Here is a 26,856-nt window from a genome sequence, read left to right as displayed (position 1 = left end):
TGGTGAATATTATCGGGCTCCGAGCCTAGCAGGCGTAATGCCGATGAAATGATATTGAACTTAAAGGTCTAGCAGGCTTATTGCCGGTGATGAAACCAGGTTATTACCTAGCAGGCAAATTGCCGGTGAACTATTAAAAGTGTGGTGCTATAAGACGATGGGCTAATACGATATGTGGATTCGTTCCGTAAGGTAAATTATTCAGGTACGAACAACCTAATTATGTACATGTGAATTAAATGAATTTAATGATTGATGTGAATCGAACATATGGGAAATGGCTTCATGTTTATCTTCAACTATGAGACCTTGTGTTAGATCGGAAATTGAATTTGTGTAATACGTTAAGTTGACCAGGTATATGTTATATACCTATATATATGTTAGATTTATCGAAATTGAATCATGGATGTGAAATGAGAAGTATATGTGAAGATGTTATATATATCTAAAATAGAATTTATGGTGACCTTGTAATTATAGGTCCATGCTTGTGATGAATAAGAATGTGATGAAATTGAATGGTGATATACATGTTTAAATAATATGAATGCAAAGAATTTGTGAAAGAGTAAATTTGTAATAAATCTGTTTGGGACAGCAGCAGTAACGTAATTTTTAAAAATCACCATAAATTGTGGGAGTTGAGTTAGATGCTGAATAAATAATGTAATTAAATCTTAATGAGTCTAGTTTCTTATAAAAGAAACTGTGTAAGCAAAATAATTTCCGATAATGAGATATTTGAAGTGATGTGGGACAGAGTCAAAATGACTTCTAGATCCCTTGTTCTGTTTTTATAAAATCATTATAAATTGTAAAAAAATGGTCATAAGATAAAATTTATATTCTTAGACTCCTTAATGAGTCTAGTTTCAAATGAAATAAAAGAGAACATATTTTGAATTCTGTACAATGAGAAATTTGATTTGTAGTTAATAGTGGTCAGAATAGTCAAACAGTGAAACAGGGGAAACTTTAAGAAAATCTGGTATTGAATGACCAAACCAAAAATTTTGAAAATTTTATGGATATAATATATATGAATTTATTTTTAGGGAAAATTAACGGTACTTGATTTTGAGTTTTATAGCTCTAGTTATAAATAATTTAGTGACTATTACTCAGGAAGATAGATTGTAGTGAATTTGTGATTATGTTGCAAACATTGATAAAACTTGTTAATGAGTTGCTAATTGTTTTCTTATGCTTACTCCCCGTTCTCTTTCCCCATTTCTTATAGGTCTGTACAATAGCTCAAGTTGGAAGGGTTGGAGATAACACCACACTATTGAGTTATCATGTGAGGTGAGAAGGATTGTAAATCATTAAGGTTTAAGGCATGTATAGGGGACTCCATTTTTCTGAGTGTGAGTTATGTATAATGATAATGTGTAATCATATGATATAATTTCATTGTTTATAAAGTTTTGAATGTATGAATAATTGTATGAGTGTTTAGGATTGTTCAGGGTGGCAAATGGCTTGTCATATAGCTTAAAAGTGTCCACATGGATAGACACACGGGCGTGTGTCTAGACCGTGTGTGACACACTGTCCACCATACGGGTGTGTTCTCAGGACGTGTGTCCCCTGTAACTTAACCCCCTATTCTGTTTTGGTAACACGATCGTGTCTAATGTCACACGGGCGTGTGACGTAGTTAAATGCTAAATTTCTTAAGTGACTGAAGGGTATTGGTTTCTCTCCAAACCCACTTATATGTGCGATATGGGCCCGATACGTAAATAAATAAGAAAATTGAAATCAGATGTACTTCGTGAAGGTAATTTTTGAATGCCACAGCCTGAAATAGTGTAAAAGTATTCGGTAGCACCTTGAACCCTATTCCGGCGTCGGGGCCGGGTGAGGGGTGTTACACTTTTATTTTTAGGCTAGATAACAAAAAGAAAGTTAATACTAGTATTTTTAGTTCCTTTGGGTTCGACATCCCGGTCTTGTCAAAAGCTATACTACTGTTCAATAAGGTGCACTTGCCTTTGTCGTGATAATAGTTAGTTTTCAAGAACAGACATTCATAAATTATAAAACTTATCATGATTTGTTCACATCAAGTTTTTGGCGCCGTTGCTAGGGAACTAAAATATTAGGAACACTCGATTTTTATTACTTTAGCCATCTTTGCAATTTAAATTTTTATTTTCTTTTCTAATTTTTCGTTTACTCGCTTCTGGCAGTTTTTTTTAGTGTATGACTAGAAGAAACCCGTCAGGACCATTACTTTTTTATAGTAAGATCGATCGCACATCTCACAGAAATCAAAGAGAAATAAGGCGAAGCCTAATATACACAGAGGAAGAGCAAGAGGACGATATTTCCACCACAACCGAGGAGATGGCTGAAAATAAAGAAAACCTGCTACCTCCTGCGATAGCTGCTGATCCAGTAAATCAGAATCCTACTCTACGCACTATGTATGATTATGCTAAACCTACTTTAACAGGAACTGAGTCAAGTATAGTTAGGTCTACTGTTGCTGCAAGTAATTTTGAACTGAAACCTAACACAATTCAATTGATCCAACAGTTTGTTTAGTTTGATGGTTTGCAGGACGAGGACCCAAATGCTCATTTGGAAAATTTCCTAGAGTTTTGCAACACTTTTAAAATCAATGGTGTTACTGATGATGTCATTCACCTTCAGTTGTTTCCCTTTTCATTGAGGAACAAAGCTAAACAGTGGCTGAACTTGTTACCACCAGGGTCAATTACTACTAGGGAACAAATTACAGAAAAGTTTTTACTTAAATATTTTTTGCCAACTAAAATGGCCAAATTAAGGAATGATATCTCTTCTTTTGTGCAAATGGATCTAGAAACACTCTATGATGCATGGGAGAGATACAAGGATCTGTTGAGAAGGTGCCCTCACCATGGTTTACCACACTGGCTATAGGTTCAAACTTTTTACAATGGCCTGAATCCTTCGACTAGACAGATGGTTGATGCAGCCACCGGTGGGACTATCAATAATGAGACACCTGAGGATGCTTATGAATTTATAAAAAAAGATGTCACTGAATAATTATCAGTGGCAAGTCATGAGGACAAAGCCAACGAAAGTAGACGGCATTTTTAATGTCGATTTAGTCACCATGCACTTTAATCATAGAACTTTTGAATAGAAAAATTAACGGTTTTCTTGGTTATTCACAGGTTCACCCAGTAATGCAATGCAATGCAAGTGGAGGAGGAACGAGCAATTCAAAATACCCACCTTATGGCCACAACATGGAAAATGAGAAATTAAATTATATGGGTAATAATCCTCGACCTCAGAATAATCCCTATAGTAACACTTACAATGCAGGATGGAGGAACCACCCAAATTTCTCGTTAGGATGCCAAGGGAATCAGAGACCACCACCACATCCAGGCTTCCAGCAACCACCTTATCAATAAGAGAAAAAGCCGAACCTTGAGGAGATGCTAACAAAATTCATCTCAGTGTCAGAAACTCATTTTTAGAATACCGAGACAGTACTTAAGAATCAACAAGCGTTGGTCCAAGGGCTTAAAACTCAGATAGGATAGCTCGCCAAACTAATTTCTAAAAGATCACCAGGAAGTTTACCTAGTAACACCGAACCCAATCCAAAAGAGCATGTGAAAGCAGTTACACTAAAGACTAGGAAAGTGTTAGCTGAATCTGAAAAAAAGCCACCACAAGAAGCTGACAGAAACAAAGGAGAGGAGGTAGAACCCGAAAACAATGACAATCCAATGCCAAAAGAATATAAACCACCAATCCCATACCCAGTAAAGTTGAAGAAATCGCACTCAAGGACATGATAGAACTGTGTCTTGCCCAAGGAGAGGGGGTGGATGATGATTCTGAGATAGGAACCGAACTAAATTCTAATTAACCCTCCCCAAAATCAGTAGAATATGAGGGTATTAAGGTAAACTATGAACTCAAGCAAAAACCCTCTATTGAAGAACCTCCCAAACTAGAACTTAAACAATTTTCGAATCACTTGGAATATGCCTTCCTTAGAAGTAATTTTACATTACTGGTAATTATTGCAGCTAACTTACAACCCAAGGAAAAAGAGGAATTACTCCAAATATTAAGAGAGTATAAAAGGGCCATAGCTTGGAAAATTTCTGACATTAAAGGGATCAGCCCTTCTTTTTGCACCCACAAAATTTTAATAAAAGATGAATATAAGCCATGTGTGCAAACCCAAAGACGACTGAACCCCAACATGAAGGAAGTTGTTAAAACTGAGGTATGCTAGAATTATTTATCCTATTTCTGACAGTTCTTGGGTAAGTCTGGTGTAGGTTGTTCCTAAGAAGGGAGGCATGACTGTTGTAGCCAATGAGAAGAATGAATTAATCCCATCAAGGACAGTCACAGATTGGAGAGTTTGCATTGATTATAGGAAGCAGAATGATGCCACGAGAAAAGATCACTATCCCCTTCCATTCATTGACCAAATGTTGGAAAGATTATTAGGGCACATGTACTACTGCTTCTTAGACAGACTTTCTGGCTATTTTCAAATCCCAATATCTCTTGAAGATCAAGAAAAGACGACATTTACATGTCCATACGGTATGTTTGCTTATAGTAGAATGCCTTTTTTATTATATAATGCTCCTGCTACTTTTCAGCGTTGCATGATGGCCATTTTTTATGAACTCGTAAAAGACATCATGGAGGTATTTATGGATGATTTCTCAGTTTTCGGTAATTTATTCCATCTTTGCCTTAAAAATTTAAAACGAGTCTTAATAAGATGTGAGGAAACAAATCTTGTTCTTAACTGGGAAAAATGTCACTTTATGGTTCAAGAAGGTACTATGTTAGGACATAAAATTTCTAGTAAAGGGTTTGAGGCTGATAAATCTAAAATTGAAGCCATTGAGAAACTACCTCCTCCTAATTCAGTTAAGGCTATTTGAAGCATTTTAGGACATGTTGGGTTTTATAGAAGATTCATTAAAGACTTTTCTAAAATAGCTAAGCCTTTGACTAAATTACTAGAAAAAGATATGCCTTTTAATTTCGATCAGGAATGTTTAGAAGCATTTAATACTTTAAAGGATAAATTGACTAAAGCTCCAATTATAATTGCACCTTATTGATATTCACCTTTTGAACTAATGTGCGATGCAAGTGATTTTGCAATAGGTGCAGTTTTGGGACAGCAAAGAGATAAGTATTTTCAACCTATCTATTATGCTAGCAAAACTTTGACAGCCGCACAAGAAAACTACACCACCACGAAGAAAGAACTACTAGTTGTGGTTTTTGCATTCGATAAATTTAGGCCATATTTAATATTGCCTAAATTTATTGTTTATACTGACCATTCTTCTCTTCGCTACTTTTTAACTAAGACTGATGCAAAACCTCGACTCATCCGATAGATTTTGTTATTGCAGGAATTTGACTTAGAGATTAAGGATAAGAAAGGATCCGAAAACCTCGCGGCTGATCATCTTTCCAGGCTTGAAAATTCAAGTACCAAAGAGCTAGATGAAGTTGAAATAAATGATTTATTCCCTGAAGAACAACTTTTTTCTATATCTGATTCTGAGGTACCTTGGTTTGCTGACATTGCAAATTTTTTAGCCGCTAACATTATCCTAAAAGAGTTGACACATCAGCAAAAGAAACGATTCTTTACTGATGTCAAAAACTACTTTTGGAAAGACCCTTTCCTTTTTCGTATATGTGCAGATTAAGTCATTAAGCGATGCGTTACAAGGACAGAAGCATTGAAGATCTTGGAACATGGCCACTCAGGACCGACTGGAGGATATTACAGTGGGAATAAGACCGCACATAAAATACTCGAATCAGATTTTTATTAGTCCACTCTATTCAAAAATGCCAACAGGTATGTTACTTCTTGTGACAAATGCCAAAGGACAGGTAATATCTCCAAACGTGATGAAATGCCTTAGACATATATGCTTTCATGTAAAATATTTGACATTTGGGGTATCGACTTCATGGGATCATCCCCTAGTTCATTTGGGAATAAATACATCTCATTAGCTGTGGATTATATGTCCAAATAGGTTGAAGCCCAAGCTTTACCTACTAATAATGCTAGAGTAGTAGTATGTTTCCTTAAGAAACTTTTCTCTCGATTTGGAACACCTAGAGCAATCATCAGTGATAGGGGTACTCATTTTTGTAACGCCCAATTTGAAAATATCCTTAAGAAATACGGAATTCACAACAGAACAGCTACCCCTTACCACCCTTAAACTAGTGACCAAGTCGAAGTGGCAAACAGAGAGCTTAAACGTATCCTAGAAAAGATAGTAGAATCAAACAGGAAGGATTGGGCGATGAAATTAGATGATGCTTTATGGGCTTATAGAACTACTTTTAAGACCCCCGTAGGAACATTTCCTTACAGACTTGTTTATGGAAAAAGTTGTCATCTACCACTTGAGTTAGAACACAAGGCATCCTAGGCTATAAAATTTCTAAACTTTGATCCTAAACTTGCAGGTGAAAACAGGTTGATGTAGTTGAATGAGTTAGATGAGTGGGAGTGGCGAACCAATGCATATAAAAATTCACGCCTATACAAGGAAGCAACGAAGCACCGCCACGACGCTTATTTAAGAAAACACAAGCAATTTTAAGTTGAAGATCTTGTCTTATTGTATAACTCGAGGCTCAAATTGTTCCCTAGGAAGCTTAAATCATGATGGTTAGGTCCTTTCGTAGTCCAAACTGTCTTTCTATATGGCACAGTAGAGGTAAGTCACCCATCACAAGGCACTTTCAAAGTAAATGGACATCGCCTCAAACTTTACAATGGTGAGAATTCCAAAGACGACAGAGAGAAGCTATGGCTTCACGAACTTCCCTAAATATACCTACAAGGTAGTGTCGAGCTTAGACTCTAAATAAACGCTTCTTGGGAGGCAACCTAAGCACTAACATCACTAAATAGGGTTTAATTTTTCTTTAACTGTTCATAGTTTAGCTACAGGAAATTTGACATTTGACAGGGGCGAACACGGCCTAGCCCATAGGCGTGCTTTAGGTCGTGCAGTATAGCCGTGTGAAAACAGAGTAAATTTTTTTCCCAAAACACAGGATTCGATACATTGCCACAGCCGTGTAACATGGCTGTGGGCAATCCTGTCAAAGTAACAAGGGTTTGTGCCACACCTGTAGAAGAAACTGATAAATTAACACGGGCGTACGACACGCCCATGTCACCACCAGTGGTCGAGACTGTCAAAAGAACACGAGCGTTAGAGAAGTGAACCACATTGTGCACGATCGTGCGATACGACCATAAGACCACACGGCCTAGATACATGGGCGTGCCCTAAGGGCGTGTGACGATTTCTCATTTCGCGATAAACACGGGCTAGACGCGAGCCACACGGCCGTGTGATACGGCCGTGGCTCTTTTTAAACTCATTTTATTTTTATTTCTTTACTTTTATTTATTTTTAAAGACTCATGTTTTTTATATTTTTAAACTTTACCTATCTTTATGGTTATCATCGAATTATTCCCTTAATTCTCCTTCACAGTGGTGTTCTCTCATTTATCCCTCAGAATCATGCCTTTCCTTCAGCTTTATCCTCAATTCTCGCTCTAGCCCATTAAGGAGTCCATTCATCATTCAGGAAGTTTCACTTCCCTCCCTATCTTATGATATTATATCTATATTGTCGTAAATCTATCTTTGTACATTGAGGACAATGTGCATCTTAAGTGCGGGGGGGTTATTTATATCATTATCAGAAAAATCCCTGAATTTTGTCTTATTCTCACATGAATCACTCATATCACTATTAGAATGAACCTTGATTAATTTATGATTTTTATTGATATGTCTTGAATTAAAACATAGGCGTTTATGCATTGACTATTTAAACTTTAAAGGAATTAAGGAATCAAGCATGAAAAGTTGATTCTTGAAAATTAAAAATTTTTAGGTAGTTTCCCCAAGTTTAGGTATTATCTTAAGTTGAAATTCATAGGTTAAACATCAAAAAGCCATAATTTTTGTGAGATATTGAGCCCTTAGAGCATATATTATTTCTTTCATGCTCACTTTTATTGTTGCTTTGAGTGCGTCAATATCGAATCGTTATTCTAGAACTTGCTTGATTATGCATGTCAAGACCACACCATTGATTTGATATGTCGAGATGATAAAGGCACTTAGGTTTAACCCACTTACTCCATAAAAGCCTACCCTCATAATTAACCCTTAGTGAACCCTTTTAAGCCTAACAAGCCATTTATTGATTTACCCTTAATATTAACCCATAACCCATTATTATTGAAATCCCCTAATTTGATCCCTATTTTTGTCGAGATTTGATTTGAATTAATTGTTTAGCTATGTTTTATTTTTCGTTGTAATAATTAGCAAAGTTCTATGTTATTTGACTTGTTCTTAAAAAAAACATACATATTAGTAGTAATTCTTTATTTTTGAGCTTAAGTATTTAAATTCCTTATCCCATGAAGAAAAGTTCAATTCTAGGATTTTCTAATTAGAAATGTAATTTATCAAGTTGTAGTATTTTTCTAGTTAGGTAATTTTTCAATTCAATCTCTATTCTAACCTTCTTTTTCAACTTGTAACCACACCTCCTAACCAAAGCCACGTTACAACCCTCTAAAGACCTTTTGATTGATGTATCATCTCAATATATAGTGGTGAAGATTTGATTTTCACGCAAGCCTATAGTAATAACTTTTCATATTGACTAATGAGTGTTTCATTTGTTATCCTTAAACACTTCGAGTGATTTGAGTGAATCCTTAGTGAGAATCTTAAAACTCTGTGATATTTTGAATCAAAGGTAATCACTTAGATGAGGGGAGATACCTAGGTTTTCGTGATAAAATGCTCAACTTAGAATGTTTGAAACTTTGATATTCTTCTAGTTGAATTCTCAATGTATAATTACTTATGGATTATTTTTAGACATTATCGATAGGAATTATTAGTTGAGAAGAAGTGATTTTGATTGTGAGTTGAGGATTTTGCTTGAGGACAAGCAAATGCTTAAGTGTGGGAGTATTTGATAAACCGTAATTTATACATATTTTTATCCCATGCTTAGCACATTTATGGATGATTTTTCCTTAGATTTGGTGAATTCGATGCTCCTAATCCTTTAATTTCATGTTTTATACCTAGGTGAGCACAGGAGAGTAAAAAAAATGAGAAACAGGCCGAAAACCGAAAAAATGGGCCAACGTGGGAAATCAACACGGCCTGGACTTCCTTACATGGGCAGACCACACGCCCGTGTAGTGTTAACAGGCTCTAACACGGCTTGGACTTCCTTACACGGGTAGACCACACGGCCGTGTCTTTTTAGCAGAATCAAGCACGACTTACATGGATAGATCACACGGCCGTGTCTATTTAACAGCCTTGAACACGGATTGAAGAAATTGTACACAGGCGTGTCCTTGTCGAGCCCAAGTTTAGTCCTATTCAGAAAAGGCCACTCTTGAGGGTTTTTAGGCATTCTAAAGCCTATTTAAACACACTAGAGGAGAATTAGAACAAACACACGGAGTAGGAGGCAAGGAATTACTCGAGGAAAGCCGATTGATCCATCTCAGAAGTCGGATTCACCTTCAAGACTAAAGATCTCCCTTCAATTCCCTTCAAGGGTTCTTAGGTTTTCTTTATATTTTGTTATCATTATTCTTTTGAGATGTTTTCTTTCATAAATATAAATTAAACCCCCTAAATACCTAAAGGGAATGAAACCTTAGACAGATCTTATTATTATCTGAATTGTATGATAAATATTTGACTTATTCTTAATTATGTGTTCTTAATTCTTGTTTTAATATTCCAGGATATTGATTCAAGTTTTGATGTGCTTATTCAGAGGAGCAAAAGTCCCTACTAAGAGTAGATCTAGCATAATTGAGTGGAGTTGATTGCACGCCTAGAGATAGGGTGACAAGATTTTGTCGGATTAGAGTGAAACCTAATAAGGGAATCCATAGATCGAGTTAATGCAACACTAGGGAGTTAATTAGAAAGAGATTTCAATTAATCAACCTAGGGTTAGACGTTGTTAGTCTCGAAAGAGATAATAATATAAATTAGGGATTTCTACGAATCAAGTCAGATAAATAAATCGTCTGATTCAGAGTCAAATAACAAGTGAAGTCTAGGTGGATTTTTCCTTGGGTATTGTCTTAATCAATCAGTTTTCTCAAAAGTTATTTCCCCAATTTACTTTCTGTGCATTCTTAGTTTAGTAATTAGTTTAGATAAAACAAACCCCTTTATTTTTAGGCTAGATAATAAAAAGAAAGTTAATACTAGCATTTTTAGTTCCTTTGGGTTCGACATCCCGGTCTTGCCATAGGCTATACTACTGTTCAATAAGGTGCACTTGCCTTTGTCGTGATAATAGTTAGTTTTCAAGAACGGACGTTCATAAATTATGAAACTTATAAAACTTATCACGATTTGTTCACATCAATGAAACTTTCACACAAGCATGCAATCATATCATAGACCTCATGAGAATCATAAAATAACTATTTCTATTTCAGATTTGTGGTCTCGAAACCACTATTCCGACTAGGCCCTAATTTGGGATGTTACACACAGGCTTGGATCAAGCTTAATTTGGACTCAAATTTTCTCAGTTTGGAATTTTTAGGGCTTTCTCAAGTTTGAATTTGTTACGGGCTCAGGCTTGAACCCTTTCAAACTCGAATTTTCAGGATTCAGGCTAGAATCGAGTTGGGCAAGTTCTAAAAAGTTCAGATAATTTTGAATTTTATAAGTTATAAACATTTTAATTACGAATGTGATAATTCATTTTACTTTTATACAATGACAACGCATAATTCAAATTTGTCTTATAAAAACATAAATTATATATATTCAATAAAGATATTTTATATAAAATAATTAAAGTGTTTATTATATGTAAAATTTATTATTTTATAATATTATATGAATTAATGAAAATATCTTTTATTGTTCATTGTTATATTATATTAACAATTAAATAGTTTTTTTGTTTTTTATTAAATTTATAAACCTAATGTGCATATTCTAAAATATTTATTCCAAACCCCAAATATATTATATAAGACCAAACCCAAATAATATACTCATTATTATCCAAAGTCAAAATAAGCCAATTATAACCTAAATCTCAAGTCCAAAATGAAAAGAAATTAAACCCAATATCCAAATATAATTTGAAGTAAAAGTCTAATTTAAAATCTAATTTACATAAATAGTATTTTATTAAGATATTAAATTTGTAATAATATTTTATGTATTTTTTATAATTATAAATTTTAATATACTAAATTTCACATAACTATTGATTTTATATCTTTTATTATAATATATAATATAATAATAGTTATTATACTAATACTTATAAAATATATTATTTTTATTATATAATATTATATCACATATTATAATAGTAGAGTAATGCATAATATATTAACTATTATCATATATTATTGTTTATTATCTTGGTTGAAATATGCTTTAAGTCCCAATACTTTTCCTACATTTGAAAGTTAATCCTCCTACTACATTATATAATATTAAATCATATCATATAGTATATAATATATAAATAGTTTATATACATATATATACATCAATTATTAAACATTATAATATCAAGTAATACTATATCTATAATATAATAATAGTTATATATAATAATAGTACATTACGTATTAATTATTATATATTATTGTTTGTTATTATATTGATTGAAATATGTTCTAAGCTCCTATATTTTTCGTACATTTGAAAGTTAGCTTTCCTTCTATATTATATAATGCTATATCTATCATATCATGTAGTATATAACATATTAATAGTTTATATATGCATTAATGATTAAACATTATAATATCATGCAATACTATATCTTTTTTATAATCTATAATATAATAATAGTTATATATAATAGTAGTAAATTATATATTAATTATTATATATTGTGTTTCTTATTATACTAGTTGAATTATGGTCTAAGTCCCTATCTTCGTGCATTTGAAAGCTAACCTCCTATTATACTATATAATATTATATCATATCATATAATATATAATATATTAATAGTTCATATATTGCACATTTAGGGGTGAGCAAAATTTGATTCGACCAGAAAAAATAAAAAAAATTCGAATTTCGAGTTATTCGAGTGAACTGGAATTTTTTTTTGAATTTCGAGTTCGAATCGAGTTGAGTTTTTTGAATTCGAATAACTCGAATAATTCGAATAATTAGAATATCAAACTATAATATTTTACATTTTTACCCTAAACTTCCAAATCTTTTTATTTTTCCCTCAAAACTTTTACTCCTTCCCACTTTCTCCCCAAAACTTTTACTCCCCTTCCATCCCAACCCCCCAATCTACCCAAAGTCCATTTCCCACCAAAATTTTACTATTCCATTTACTTTTTCTCAAAATTTTACTCCAAAAACCCTCAAAACTTTTTATTTTCCCCCAAAATTTTTACTCCCTCCCACTTTCCCCCTAAAATTTTTACTTCCTTTCCATCCCCCTCCCATCTACCCAAACCCATCCCTCCCCTCAATTTTTTAATATTTTCCTCCAAAATTTTACTCCCCCTATTTATTTACTTTCCTCAAACTTTTAATCTCCAAAACTTTTATTTTCCCCTAAACTTTTACTTCTCACCCTTTACTCTCCAATAAAAAATCAAAATTATCCAAAAAATCACTAAACATAAATAGTAATAATTTTTTTATATCTACTATTTATATTATTAAATTAAATTTCACATTTTATATTATTTATATTATTGAATTGTTTAGTCATATTGAATATTTATATTAAAATTGAATTATTAATTATGCCATTAAATATTCATGTTAAAATTTTGTATTGGTATCAATTTCACATTTTATCTTTAAAATAAATTTTATTAAAAAATCACATTTTACATTTAATATATTTTTAATTTCAAAATACATAGTGGCAAAAATCTGAAGGTAATTGAAACAACTAAGCAAGCAAATAAGCTAACCCATATATAAAAGTTTAATAAATAAGCTATAAGGTGATGAAAGTTAATAAAAATTTTGATTAAGGTGGACAAATTTTATTTCGGTGGGTGACAATGGTTACAAGGGCCCAAAATTATTTTTTAAAATTTAACTTGAACAAATATATTCGATTCGATTCGAATTCCATCTCACTATTAAGGAATTAAATGATTTTGGTGGTTGTTAGCGACAGTTAGCAGTTAGTTAGTTTGTTATTAATCAGCTGCTACCTAAGTTGTGTATAAATATCGTTGTTGTTTGCCTTGTAGAGATATGAAAAAGTATTATTCAGTTTCTATTCTTCATTGTGTTTCTCATTATGGTATCACAGCCATAAGTTTTTTTTTTCTTTTTTCATGCCTACTGAAGCTATTTCTGGCAATAATGACGAGAATCGTCAGTCGTTCAATACGACTGCTCCAGGAGATTGTTCGTCCCCCGATCCTGGCCTTGGTATCTTGCGAAAACTTCATCAGTTTCCTAAACATGAAACGGTCAAACTCAATGATCGTAATTTTCTTTTCTGGAAGCAATAGGTGATGCTCATCCTTGAAGGGTATGGTTTGCATAATTTTGTTCTTGGTACTGTTGGTGTTCCTCCGCAGTCTGTTGTTGATAGTAATGGGGTTCTTATTCCCAATCCTGAGTTCTTGTTTCATGTTCAACAAGATAAGTTGTTAGCCTCATGGTTATTATCCACTGTTAGCGATGATGTTCTGGTTCATCTTAGTGGTGCCAAAACGAGTTTTGAAGTCTGGAGTATTGTTTTGCGTAGATTTACTTCGAAGTCTGTTTTAGCAGTCTCTACTCTGAGACATTCTCTTTATTCTCAGAAGAAAGGGTCTTTAACGGTCAAAGAATACCTGGCTAAGGTTCAAAGTTTGTGTGACACTCTTATGGCTGCAGGAACTCTCATTACTGAGCAAGAACAGGTTAGTATTGTTCTTGCAGGTTTACCAGTGGAGTATGAGTCCGCACGAGTTGTGGCTTCTGCAATGAATGTTTCTCTCGATCTTCTTGCTGACATGTTGTTGGATTGTGAGTCTTGGCAACAAGATTTGGCGTCCAGTATAGCTTTACAAGCGAATATTGCTCAACAGAATGTTTCTACTACTGGCAATACTGGTTCGTCTACTAAAGACTTTGGGACATCTTACAGAGGTCATGTCGGTCCTCTCGTAGTCAAGGCAGAGGTAGAAAATTTTTCCACAACAAGCCTCAGTGTCAGTTATGTGGCTGGATTGGTCATTTGCGGGTGTTTCTGATCAGCCGATGCAGGTTCAGTATCATCAGTTTCAAAGTCCTTCTCCCTTGTCCTGTGATGTTCGTATTGTTGTTCTCACAATAGCAAGGTTCAAGGAATGAATTTGCAGGCAAATGTAGTCTCTAAGCAAGGGCTATGTTCCTCGAATGGCAAGGTCTGGTACCCTGACTCCGGTGCGTCTCATCATGTGACCAATGATCTCGACAACTTGCTGGAATCAGCACCATACATAGGTACCAACAAGGTCTTTATGGGAAATGGTGTACCCGTGTCTGTAGCTCATACTAGTTCCAGTTGTTTTACATCTGGTAATAGAGTTTTTCACCTAAAAAATATTTTGCATGTTCCTCATATTTGTAAAACCTACTATCTATTGTATAGTTTGCTAGTGATAACAAAGTTTTCTTTGAATTTTATCCTCGACATTGTTTTGTGAAGGATATCAAGGTAGGGACAATATTGTTGGAGGGATGCATACATAATGGTTTGCACCAGTTTGATCTTTGCAACTCCATCTGATTCAAGAATGGTGATTTTTCAGCCACGGTTTGTGCTGCTCAATTGAAGTCCTCGGTTGATAATAGTTGTGTTTTTGGTTTTTGGCATAAGAGACTTGGCCACCCTTGTAATAAGACTGTTATGGCAATTCTTCATAAGAATAATATTGCTTTTAACACTTGTAAGTTGTCATCAATATGTTTTACATGTTAACTTGGCAAATCCTATAAGCTACCTTTTTCTCCTTCCACTACCACATATTCAGCTCTTTTTGAACTTATTGTCTCTGATCTTTGGGGCCCAGATTCTATCTCATCTGAAGGCCACTCTTATTGTGTGTCTTTTATCGATGCTTACTCTCATCATACTTGGATGTATCTCATTAAACACAAGTCTGAGGCTCTTGAGAAGTTTCTTCAACTACAAAAATTGGTTGCTGTTCAGTTTGGTTGTTCTATAAAGGTTCTCCAGTCCGATTGAGGCGGTAAATTTCGGTCTTTTCCCAAGGTACTTGCTCAGCTCGGGATTCATCATCGCCTCTCATGTCCTCATACTTCCGAGCAAAATGGGTTGGTGAAAAGAAAGCATAGACATATTGTTGATATTGGTTTAACTTTGCTTGCTCAGGTTAATATTCCTCTACGTTTTTGGGCGCATGCTTTTATCAGTGTTGTCTATCTTATTAATAGGCTTCCCACACCTGTTCTCTATGGCATGTCTCCTTATGAAGCTTTACATAAAACCCCTCCTTCATTTATGCATCTGCGGGTTTTTGGTTGTCGGTGTTACCCTTATCTAAGGCCGTTTAACACTCATAAACTGGAGTATCACTCTCGTCCTTGTGTATTCCTTGGCTACAGTCTTGTTCACAAAGGGTATAAATACATGGATGACACTGGCAAGTTATTTGTTTCTCGCCATGTAATTTTTGATGAGGCCACTTTTTCGTTTGTTACTTCTGCTTCTCCAGCTGGTTCTGTTTCTTCTGTTCCTTCACCTCAGTTCCAGCGTCATGCATCTCAAGTTCCAGTAGTACGTTTTTCTTCTATATTTGCTTCCTCAGGGTCCATTGATTTCCAACCTCTGCCAGCTACTGCTGTGGTATCTCACGATCAGGATAGCAGTAATCAGTTTTCTCATTCTCCTCAGGCATCAGGTTTTTCTTCTTCTGAGACCTCTCGAGTGGTTTCCAGTAATGTTCAGGTTAATAAATCCCTACATGTACCTCCTATCAACACTCATCCCATACAAACCCGGGCCAAGAGTGGGATTTTCAAACCATGTGTTTTTTTAACAGAGATTGGTGTTCCTAAACCAGTTACAATTGAGGAGGCCTTGTCATCGAAAGAGTGGGCTCTGGTTGCTAAACAAAAGTTTGATGCGTTGATAAGAAATCAGACATGGGACTTGGTTCCCTTACCTACCAACAGAAGGGCTGTGGGGTGCAAATGGGTGTTTAAGCTTAAAAAGCATGCTAATGGCACCATAGCCCGATACAAAGGTCGTCTGATGGTCAAAGGGTATCTTTAGGAAGCTGGCATTAACTTCCATGAGACTTTCAGTCCTATTGTCAAGCTAACAACCATTCGTGTTGTCTTAACTCTTGCTGTAAAGTTCGGTTGGCACCTTAGGCAGCTCGACGTCGATAATGCTTTTTTAAATGGTGATTTGTCTGAAAAAATCTACATGGTTTAGCCTCCTGGTTTTGAACAAAAACATGGTAATCAAACTTTAGTTTGTAAATTGAAGAAGGCACTCTATGGTCTTAAGCAGGCCCCTAGAGCTTGGTTCTCTGAATTGAGAGACTTCTTACTCATGTCCGATTTTCTTTTGACCAAGTCTGATGGGTCTTTATTTGTTTGAAAAACTGCGGATGTTTGTCTATATGTCCTTGTATATGTGGATGATATCATTGTTACTAGTCATCACAAAAGCAACATTGATGAATTTGTCACACTTCTACATAACAAGTTTTCCTTGAAAGATTTGGGATCTTTTTCTTACTTTCTTGGAATTGAGGTTCATCTTACTCCTGCAGGGCTGTTCTTAAGTCAGTAGAAGTATGTTCTCGATCTTCTACAGAAAGCCAAGATGGATCATGCAAAAGGGTTACCTATATCCATGGTCACATCATGTACTTGGTCTCGACATGATAGGAGTGCAGTGGAGAATGCGTCTGACTAAAGAAGTATTGTGGGAGCTTTGCAATACGTAGTCATCACCAGGCCTGATATTACGTTTGCTGTCAATAAAGTTTGCCAGTTCATGCATCAACCTTTAGATCAACACTTTAAGGCTGTGAAATGTATTCTTCGGTACCTTCAAAACACCACGGATTATGGTCTGCATTTTACTAAGGCTGTCAACCTAGATTTAGTAGGATACTCAGATGCGAATTGGGGAACCGATGTGGATGATAGACGATCTATTACGGGGTTCTGTGTGTTTCTTGGAGGGAATCCGATCGCCTAGGGATCCAAGAAACAAAAGGTCGTCTCTAGGTCAACTGCCGAAGCTGAGTATCGCGCTCTTGCTCACATTGTTACTGAAGTGGTTTGGCTCGAGTCTCTCTTGTCTGAGTTGCATATTTCATCTACTCGTATAGTCTTTGCTTGTCGCGATAACTCGAGTCATATCTTTTTTTACTAATCCAAGATTACATTCAAATCCAAACATGTTGAATTAGATCTCTTTTTTGTACAGGAAAAAATTGTTGCTGGATGGTTGACAGTAGGACATGTTCCTGCTCAAGAGCAAATAGCAGATGTGTTCACTAAGCCTTTGTCAGCTCCTTTGTTTACAAAGTTCAGGTCATGTCTCAAGGCTATTGCTAAACATGGTCAGTCAGAGATCGCAGAGAAAGCTAGAGGCATATTAAGGAATTAAATGATTGTGGTGGTTGTTAGCGACAGTTAGCAGTTCGTTAGTCTGTTATTAATCAACTGCTAACTAAGTTGTGTATATATATCGTTGTTGTTTGCCTTGTTGAGATATGAAAAAGTATTATTCAGTTTTTATTCTTCATTGTGTTTCTCATTACTCACCAGACTCAATTCGAGAAAATTTCAAATCAAATTAGGATGACAAAATATGATTCGTCAACTCGATTAACTCGAAATTTTTTCATTTGATTCGATTCGATTTGATTCGATCGAACGCTCACCCCTATGCGCATTAATGAATAAACATTATAACATTATGTAATGTTATATCTTTTATTATAATCTATAATATAATGATTATATATAATAGTAATACATTATATATTACATATTACATATTATTGTTTATTATTATACTAGTTGAAATATGTTCTAAATCACTAAACTTTTCTTACATTTGAAAGTTAGCACTCCTACTATATTATATAATGTTATATCACATCATATATTAATAGTTTATATATTTGCATAAATGATTAAATATTATAATATCATGTAATACTATATCTTTTATTATAATCAATATTATAATACTAGTTATGTATAATAGTAGTACATTATATATTACTTATTATATATATATTATTTATTATTTGTAACGTCCCAAAAATTTGATTGAATGACTGTTAGAAACTGTCGTAATTAAATTTTTGTATCTGTGGTTATGTGCTCTGCTTTTGTGTTTAAGGTTGGGAGTTCAAGTCGCATCGTTAGAATTTTTGTTATTCAATTTTAACTAATCCCTACTCTTAGGCCGCTAACTTAAATTTAATTATATGTAAACCTATGCTAAGAATGAGCATGCTAGTTCGATGGTTATACATTGTGTTTCCTTTAGCCATGGGTTCTAGTAATTGTGTGAGGAATGGAAGAACACTTTTTTCTTTTTGCTCTAGTTCACTTGGATTAATTAAATTTCTCTTTTTTTCTTTTTTCCCTAGCCTACTGTTTTTTTTCCCCTTCTTTCATCTTCTTCCCATTTTTTTCCATTTTTCTTTTATTTTCTTTTGCTTACTTTCGTAGACTCTTCTACTGGATTTAACCAAGGTTAACACGTTGCTTATTACTGTAATTGAAGGTGTTCTATTTAAGTTCACTTATGGTTGCCTTCTATTCTATTAGTTTCATCAAGTTTCATTTTTGAGTGATGGTTTTGTTCGATATCTGAAACTTCTATTAATTGTTCAAATTGCTTCTTTATTAAGTGAGGATATCGAAAGAAGTAGGCCTTCAGAAGTTTAGTTTCGGTTGATTGTCGTTAAAGTGTTGGTAAGCGAATAGTTTCGACACAGTTAATTTGATTGTTAACTTAGCAGTTGAAGTGGTTGTTTCCTCTAAATTGATAAATTGGTTGTCGTTTTAGGTTTCAAAGTGTTCTCTGTTACTTCAACTTCAAATCTATACCAGGTGCATACCGAAAACCCGAGTTTTTTTGAATTTCAGACGTCAAAAAACATGGCTATCGATGCCACACGACCGTGTGTTAGGCTGTAAAACTCCCTGTTTAGCAAATACGAGCCACACGGGCAAGAGACACAGGTGTGTGTTCAGGCCGTGTGACTCATTGTTTGTAATTAGAGAGCGCACAGGCTAAAGACACAGGCGTGTGTCCAGACCGTGTGACTCACTGTTTGTGATTAGAGGGTACACGGGTCAGAGACACGGGCGTATACCTAGGCTGTGTGACTCATTGTTTGTGATTTAGGACCACATGGGCAGACAACACGGGCATGTGTCAGGCTGTGTAAGACACACAGCTGGGCACACGAACGTGTGGATCAAGCTTGGAATTATTTTCTGGGCTGTAAGAATTATTAACACAAATGTAGGCCACCCGTAACGTGTATGTATGCCCTGAATTAGATCGTATGACTGCTACTGAAATTCTGATTATACAACTGATTACTGAAACTGAATGACTGTGTATACATTTTGATATCTGTAAACTGTATTTACATTGGGTAGGAATCGAGTAATGAAGGAAGTGATATGTTCTGATTCAGTAGCTAGGTTACAACATTTATATATATATGAACCGAGTGTTTATTCACTTATTGACCTGGCAGCTAAGCTGCAAATATTTTGAAAGGTGTCATACCGACACTAAGCGGTGTACAGGGATGGATGGGTATTCAATGCCTAAATGGTGTGTGGGGATGGTCGGAGATGATGTGTAACGGATGGGGGTAGGATTAACTGCATCTGTTTCTGATGTGCTCTATAGCTAAACTGGAATTGATTTGCCATCTATCTGATACGTAAATCTGTACTTGAGGTCTTCTAGTTCTGATTGGAATCTTAGATTCGGGATTCATTTATATAATCGTACTTTAGTATACATATTTCTTATATACATTGGGTTTACAACTCATTGTGGTTAATTGGATTATAGGTGGTTCACAGCTTTGAACGGGTCGACGTTGTGGAAGCTCAGTCAATCCACTTTATCACTACTTTAGTTATAATATTAGAAATATCAATATTCTCTAATAATACCACTTTTTAAGATGGATGAATGATTAGCTTATTACTATGTTTGTTATTATGTTGAACGACTTTCTTTTATTCATGTTGATGACTATGGATTTTTAGTGTTGTTCATGTAACTCTTCGAACTTGGTCTGGACACCTAGGCCGGGTTTGGGGCATTACATTATTATACTAGGTTAAATATGCTCTAAGTCTTTATATTTTTTGTACATTTAAAAGTTAGTCCTCCTATAATATTATATAATGATATATCATATAAAATATTAATATTTTATATATATACAAATGTATCGATGATTAAACATTATAATATCATATATTTTATTATAATTTATATTATAATAATACTTATATATGTATTTATATTTTTAGTAATAATTATATATTATATTATTAATAATATATTAGTAATATACTAATTTATTATATCAATTTAAGGTCAAGTTAGGTAATTGGTTTTAGTTTTGATAATAATGATAAAATATATTATTATGTTATCATTAATTTTCAATTTTATAGGTTTTAATAACTACCAATTTTATATATTTATTATACATATATAGTTATAGTATTAAAATATTTTATATTAAACTAATGTCTTTAAAATTTTATCATGAGAAATTATTATTAATTACTTCTCCTGTTAATAAAATTGTAATATAAATATGCAATGTTTATGAATATATTTTCAAAAAAATAGAATTATCATTTATATATATTTTAAGTGATATCATAAAATTATATTAATTATTAATGTCTATTATGGTTGTTTAGTTATAAAGTCCGGGCTTTAAGTCGGAGTTATCTCAGGTTTGAGTTTTTTCGAGCTCGGATCTATTACAGGTTTGGGATTTCACGGGCTTAGATCGTTATAGGCTCAGGTTGACAGGAGCGAGCTTCTGGGCTCGAGCCTGTTTTTGCCAAACTCTAATTGTTCTCCATCACCTGACGCTCAGGCACTCATCCAGGTTGTCTCTGGGCCTGAGTTTGTTAAATAATGTTTGGGCTTGAAAAAACGGATGCGTGATAAACTTGGGCCTCACTGATCTCTAACAGAGATTGAGTTTTGAGCAATATCCTGTCATTTCTCTCACAAAAATGGAATTCTGGGGTTTCGAGTCGAGCATGAAAAGTTGCAGCAAACACAAGTTCTACTGTAGTAGTTATTAGGGTTCCCTTATCATTTTATGGTATTCGGTTTATTAGAAGAAGATACCAGAGAGTTTAATAATTTTCAGAAACCAAATTAAAAGAAAAAATAAATTAATTCTCTCTTTCGTTACTTAATAAACTATGATACATCTATAGAATAAAATAATAAATCATCTAAAATAAACACAAATAAATTTATTTTAAAAATTTAAATAACATATCATCTGATTCATTAGCAATATATAAAATTATACACCGATATTTGTAATAAACATTAAGCCTTAAAATATTATATCTGCCGAGTTTTAGTAATCTTAATGTTATGGGTTAAATTTGATGTTCAAGTCACAAAAAATATAATTTTATAGTTTGACTGTATGCAATATTTTATATAAAATCAAGTATTTATACATTAATTTCATTTTAATCAAACTTTTAATTGAATACTATCACAATTGTCTATAATTTTGAGGTTAAATCAATATATAAACATTTTTATAAGCACAATATTGAAAGAAGACAGATTTTAACCGATAAAAATTTTAATTATTACTATATATAAGACTTTGAGAATAAAATATAATAATTAATAATAAACTAATATTTAGAATAAAATATAATAACTTGAATTTGGTTTAGGATAAAACTGATTAAAATAATAAAAGTAAAAGAAAAATTATCTAAATTTTAGATCACACTCGTAATGTTAAATAATTTAAGAATTAGTGATATTGATGTTACATTTTATAACCAGATTATGAGTTCTATAAAATATTTAAAATCTAAACAAAATAATCTTAATAAGAAATATAAAGTAAGATTAAAAGCGAATAAAACGCACCTTATCAGGTGGTGGGAAGCAAGGCGAATGGGGGAAATAATGTCATATAAGTAAAGCCTGCCAATCTTTCTAATCAACTGTTTCTTCATGTGTTGTGTCCCTTGGCATCCCATGAGTAAAGCAAATAGCAACTTATGGAAATTTTATTGTGAACAATATATACACCTCGTTTTTTGTTCTTTCACTAATTCCCAACGTTGGCAAAATCAGCCTTCCATTCAACTGATAGTCACTCATGGAAACCTCCTTAACCCTGTTTGTAAGATGAAACCAACCCTACCTCATTTTATGATCAAATTTAGGGTTTTAGATTAACATGTCATGGGACAAAAAACTTTTTCTTCTTTTTTTCTTTTACAATGAAAACTCCATTATTCGTTCTAGCCACCTAGCTAGCTATATATAGACAGAAACTAAGTTAGTGATTAGGCAAAGCAGGTAAGAAAGCTGATAAAAGAAAAAACCCATGTGTATGTGTGTATAAGTGAAGGACATTTATATTAGGTTATTACATGCACTAAATTACTTCAATGGGAATTTCAAACTGTTAAAAGAAAGGGAAAGAATTTGACTTCCATTTTACCTTTGGTCCTTTTCTCAGGCCAAGCATTGTTCCAAAGGTTTCACTTTGAGGGAAGATGCAACCAATCTTCTCCACCTTGAAACCCTAGAGAGATTAGCAAATAATAATAATAATAATAATCTACCGAAGTTTAAAGGTATATCTGAAAGAGACAGATCAGATACTGGAAGCCATCATGGGAAAAACCTGCCTAATGATGAACCAGAAAGGTGTGTTTGGACTGACAAAAACAAGGTTAATGATGAAAAGGAAATTGGTCAAAGCCCTTATCATTGCACCAATCTGCAAATAAAAAAAAAACTTAATTGCTATTAAAACAAAACAAAGTACCCAATGCTGTAAATAAATCTTCCCAAAAGAGGAAAATAAAAAAGGGGTAACACCGAAAAATCAAAATAATAAATTAAGCTGAAAATCAAACCTTTTACATGCTGCAGTCCATGCTGTAGAACATGCCTTTGTTGGGAAGTTCCATTTAGGAGCAGCAATTGGGGGGGAATGAAGCCTGGTCCGACGGCGCTGGTACAAACCTCAATCCCTTACTCCATTACAACAACAATCAGATCCATAAGAAGAATCATCAAATGCAAGGAAAAATGGATTCATAGAAGCATCCTCGGGTCAGACAACATTCCCCTCAAAGAGTAACTCCATTACAACATCCCAATTAAAACTATATTCAAAAGAAAACAAATTTCCCAGGGATTTGTTGGTTGCAACTTGTAACTAAGTGCTTGTGTATGTGTTTCACCCTTTTATCCCCCCCCCCCCCCAAGGAGTCTCGCCTGCGTTCAAGGGGGGACTGAGACAGAGACTAGGAAAGATAGCGAGAGATGGGAGAGTGGTTGTGGCGATGATGAGAGAGTTGGGGGGGGGGGGGAATTAAAAGATGAGAAACAAAGAGTGGAAAGAAAAGACAAAAGCCGTAGGTGCAGAGTCTCGACCCTACCAGTTGTTTCCTAAGTCCCATAAATGACCAGGACTCCTTCCCACCTCATGCACCCTCTACATTGGGTGTTATACGAATGTATCAGAAACCATGTTTACCAACCATTGGATTCCCCCCATTGATGCATGATTACTATGTTCATACACTTAAACTCCTCGTACAAGCAATGTTTGACTGAGTGCATATTTGAACAAAAAACCCTACCATTAGATGTTGTCATCAAATATAATAAATAAACTACTCAGACTCTACTCTACTGTCTATTCCTTCATGAAAGCCTTGAAAGTCGAAACTCAGACCCCTTAAGAACCGTAGGATTAGTGAGATTTTGTACTATGATTGAAAAACACTGTTGTATCAATTACCAAACTATAAAATTAGAATGATGGCTTAAATAATTGAATATAAAAAGGAATCAAAAAGTAAAGAAGGGCCCAAAAGTGAGTCAGAGGAGTTGTTGAGTTATTGGGCAGCCCCATGATAGAAATACTCATTTAATATATCTAATTATTTTTTAAAATTTGAAAATTTTGAACTTTGGGAATAATAAAAAGCAGTAAATCTCAAAATCATGAATAAATTTTGATTTAATATTTAATTTGATATATAAATTTTGATTTAATGTAATTATATATATATGAAATTTTGATTTTATTCAAATATATACATGAAACTTTTATTTTAATTCAATTATATATATTTAAAGATGTCAATTTATTTTTATATTAGATAAATAAAATTATTTGGATATATAATATATAAACATAAAATGATACTATATCAATAGTTGTGTTAATATTTTGTGAAAATTGAATTAAATGATAAATTCATATATAAAATAACACAAAATCAAAATTAATATATAGAAATGCACATGAAACTTAAGTTCATGTATAATTTTGAGATTTATCTCTATTAAAATTACAGATACTATAATATATAATTATATGTATTATTAATGAATATAAGTCTGATACACTAACTAAAAAATAAATAAAATTTAATTAATCTAATTTCAAAATTTATTATAATACTTTACATCAAATATAAATCTTATTTAAAAGGTTACTTATATATTATTTTCAGAAAAGAAGGAGCCCTCGTATGGCGTGTCGCTTTTGGGATGGCGAGGAATTCGAGGACAGGAGCGATAGAGTGGGTCATGGTCGACACTCTTCGTTTTCACCTTTGCCTTTTTACCCCTTCCCAACTCTTTGGTTAAGCTATAAGGTCAATGTGACTACGTTTTCAATTTATTATTATTATCATTATTTTGGTCTAATTCTATTTTAAGTAAGTGTACTTTCCACATTTAATATTTAGTCCCAGTATTTTTTTATCATGAAATTTAGTTCCAATATTACTTTGATTTAATATTTGATGTTCAATTTATAATACTGCTAAAGTACTTCAATTAAGTTTTATTATGAGGTATTTTTTAAAATTACTCAAGAGTTCAATATTACATACGTAGAAGATCAAATAAGCAAATAAAAATTTTCAATTGTGATTGTAAGTTTTTCAATTTTGAATTTAAGAATGTAAGATCATTTTGCATTGTTTCATGGGAGTAGAGTGATTTTTTTCTTTTTACTTACATAGCTTTCATAAGGCTTTATATTGGCCATATTAGCACTTTCTTTTAAAGAAAATTCTCAATAATCCATTTTACTTAACTCCTTTGGCAATTTTATTAAATGGATTTTGATTACTAAATTAAAAGAGTAGAGGGACTCAATTCATGGAATTATGAAAGAACCTAAGATAAGAACCATCTTAAATAGAAACCAAACAAGAACATAATGAAAGAAATAGTATATTGTGTATTTCATTTCTAACCCCTTCTTGAAACTTTACAACTGAGATTTATAGAAACTGCTATTGACTAGCTTTCCCTCAACGGCTTAACAACTATTGCACCAGAATAACAATTCATAACTAACTTTCACATGCATCCAGCTTCTCGACTGGAAAAACCCTAAGAAACTGTCGAAACCGAGTAAACGATGCCAAGGAAAGTGGCTTGGTAAAAATGTCAGCAACTTCATCACAGGCAGGTACCTCACCAACAACAATAGTACCGGCGGCAACCTTCTCCCGAACAAAGAACAAGTTAAGCTCCACATGCTTAAACTTAGAGTGAAGAACAAGATTGGCAGCAACAGCAACGGCACTAGAACTATCACACCAGATAGTATGAGTATCAACAGATGAAACCTGTAACTCTTGAAGCAGAGAGATCAACCAAGTGACATCACTAGTAGCTGCGGCAAGACTCCGATATTCGGCTTCGGCCGTAGAGCGAGAGACGACTTGTTGCTTTTTAGAGCACCACGAAACTGGCGAGTATCCAAAGTACACGCAGTAGCCAGACGTAGAACGACGATCATCAAAATCCAACCCCCAGTTAGCATCAACATATCCCACAAGAGACAACCGGGAAGGACGGAAAACAACACCATAATCAAGTGTACCACACAAATGTCGCAATATTCGCTTCAATGCAACCATATGAATCACAGAAGGAGTGTGCATGAATTGACAAATACGGTTAACAGCATAAGTAATGTCAGGACGAGTAAGAACAACGTACTGCAAGGCTCCGGCAAGACTCTGGTATTCGGTAGGATCACTCAACGGATCACCATCACTTTTGGACAACCGAGAGAAGCAAATCATACGCGTATGAACCGGTTTGGCATTGGAGAGTGAGCTCCGAGCAAGAAGATCCCGAATATATTTCTTTTGACATAAGTGAGGGCACCCAGTAGATGAGCGGGTAACCTCAATCCCAAGAAAGTAATGCAAATCACCCATGTCTTTGAGAGCAAAGGCAGCATTTAACTGATCAACAAACTTAGCAATAACAGTCGAGACACTACCAGTGATAATTATATCATTGACATACACAAGAACATATAGGATGGAATCAGATGTAATACGAATAAAAAGGGATGCATTAGACTTTGATACGACAAACCCAATGGATACAAGAAACCGCTTGAGTTTATCAAACCAGGCTCGTGGGGCTTGGCGAAGCCCATACAAGGCCTTCTTTCAACCGACAGACA

At 34.0% G+C, this 26,856-nt stretch overlaps 1 protein-coding gene, 1 long non-coding RNA gene and 1 other non-coding gene across 3 annotated transcripts in view; 1 reads left to right on the top strand and 2 right to left on the bottom strand.

Moving 5' to 3' along the window:
• The window catches only part of LOC108468658 (uncharacterized), a 47,845-nt gene extending 30,131 nt beyond the window's left edge, over window positions 1-17,714 (top strand). Inside the window, exons 2-10 of the mRNA XM_053032032.1 lie at window positions 13,436-13,519; window positions 13,622-14,259; window positions 14,440-14,638; window positions 14,872-15,009; window positions 15,133-15,290; window positions 15,456-16,348; window positions 16,867-16,936; window positions 17,301-17,381; window positions 17,532-17,714. Of these exons, the coding sequence (XP_052887992.1) occupies window positions 13,436-13,519; window positions 13,622-14,259; window positions 14,440-14,638; window positions 14,872-15,009; window positions 15,133-15,290; window positions 15,456-16,348; window positions 16,867-16,936; window positions 17,301-17,381; window positions 17,532-17,714 (2,444 nt within the window). The remainder of the gene's footprint in view (window positions 1-13,435; window positions 13,520-13,621; window positions 14,260-14,439; window positions 14,639-14,871; window positions 15,010-15,132; window positions 15,291-15,455; window positions 16,349-16,866; window positions 16,937-17,300; window positions 17,382-17,531) is intronic.
• Window positions 2,794-2,900, bottom strand: LOC128279647 (small nucleolar RNA R71). Its single transcript, XR_008269846.1, has one exon. It is a non-coding gene; the product is annotated as a small nucleolar RNA R71 (small nucleolar RNA).
• Window positions 17,715-22,113: 4,399 nt separating the features above from the next.
• On the bottom strand, window positions 22,114-22,922 carry LOC128296415 (uncharacterized). Its single transcript, XR_008287035.1, has 2 exons — window positions 22,837-22,922; window positions 22,114-22,506 (listed from the first exon to the last, which is right to left on the bottom strand). It is a non-coding gene; the product is annotated as an uncharacterized LOC128296415 (long non-coding RNA).
• Between the last annotated feature and the right edge of the window lie 3,934 nt (window positions 22,923-26,856).

Source organism: Gossypium arboreum, chromosome 8, assembly GCF_025698485.1.
Source record: "Gossypium arboreum isolate Shixiya-1 chromosome 8, ASM2569848v2, whole genome shotgun sequence".
Classification (NCBI taxonomy): domain Eukaryota; kingdom Viridiplantae; phylum Streptophyta; class Magnoliopsida; order Malvales; family Malvaceae; genus Gossypium; species Gossypium arboreum.
This window is presented reverse-complemented; position numbering and strand designations above follow the sequence as displayed.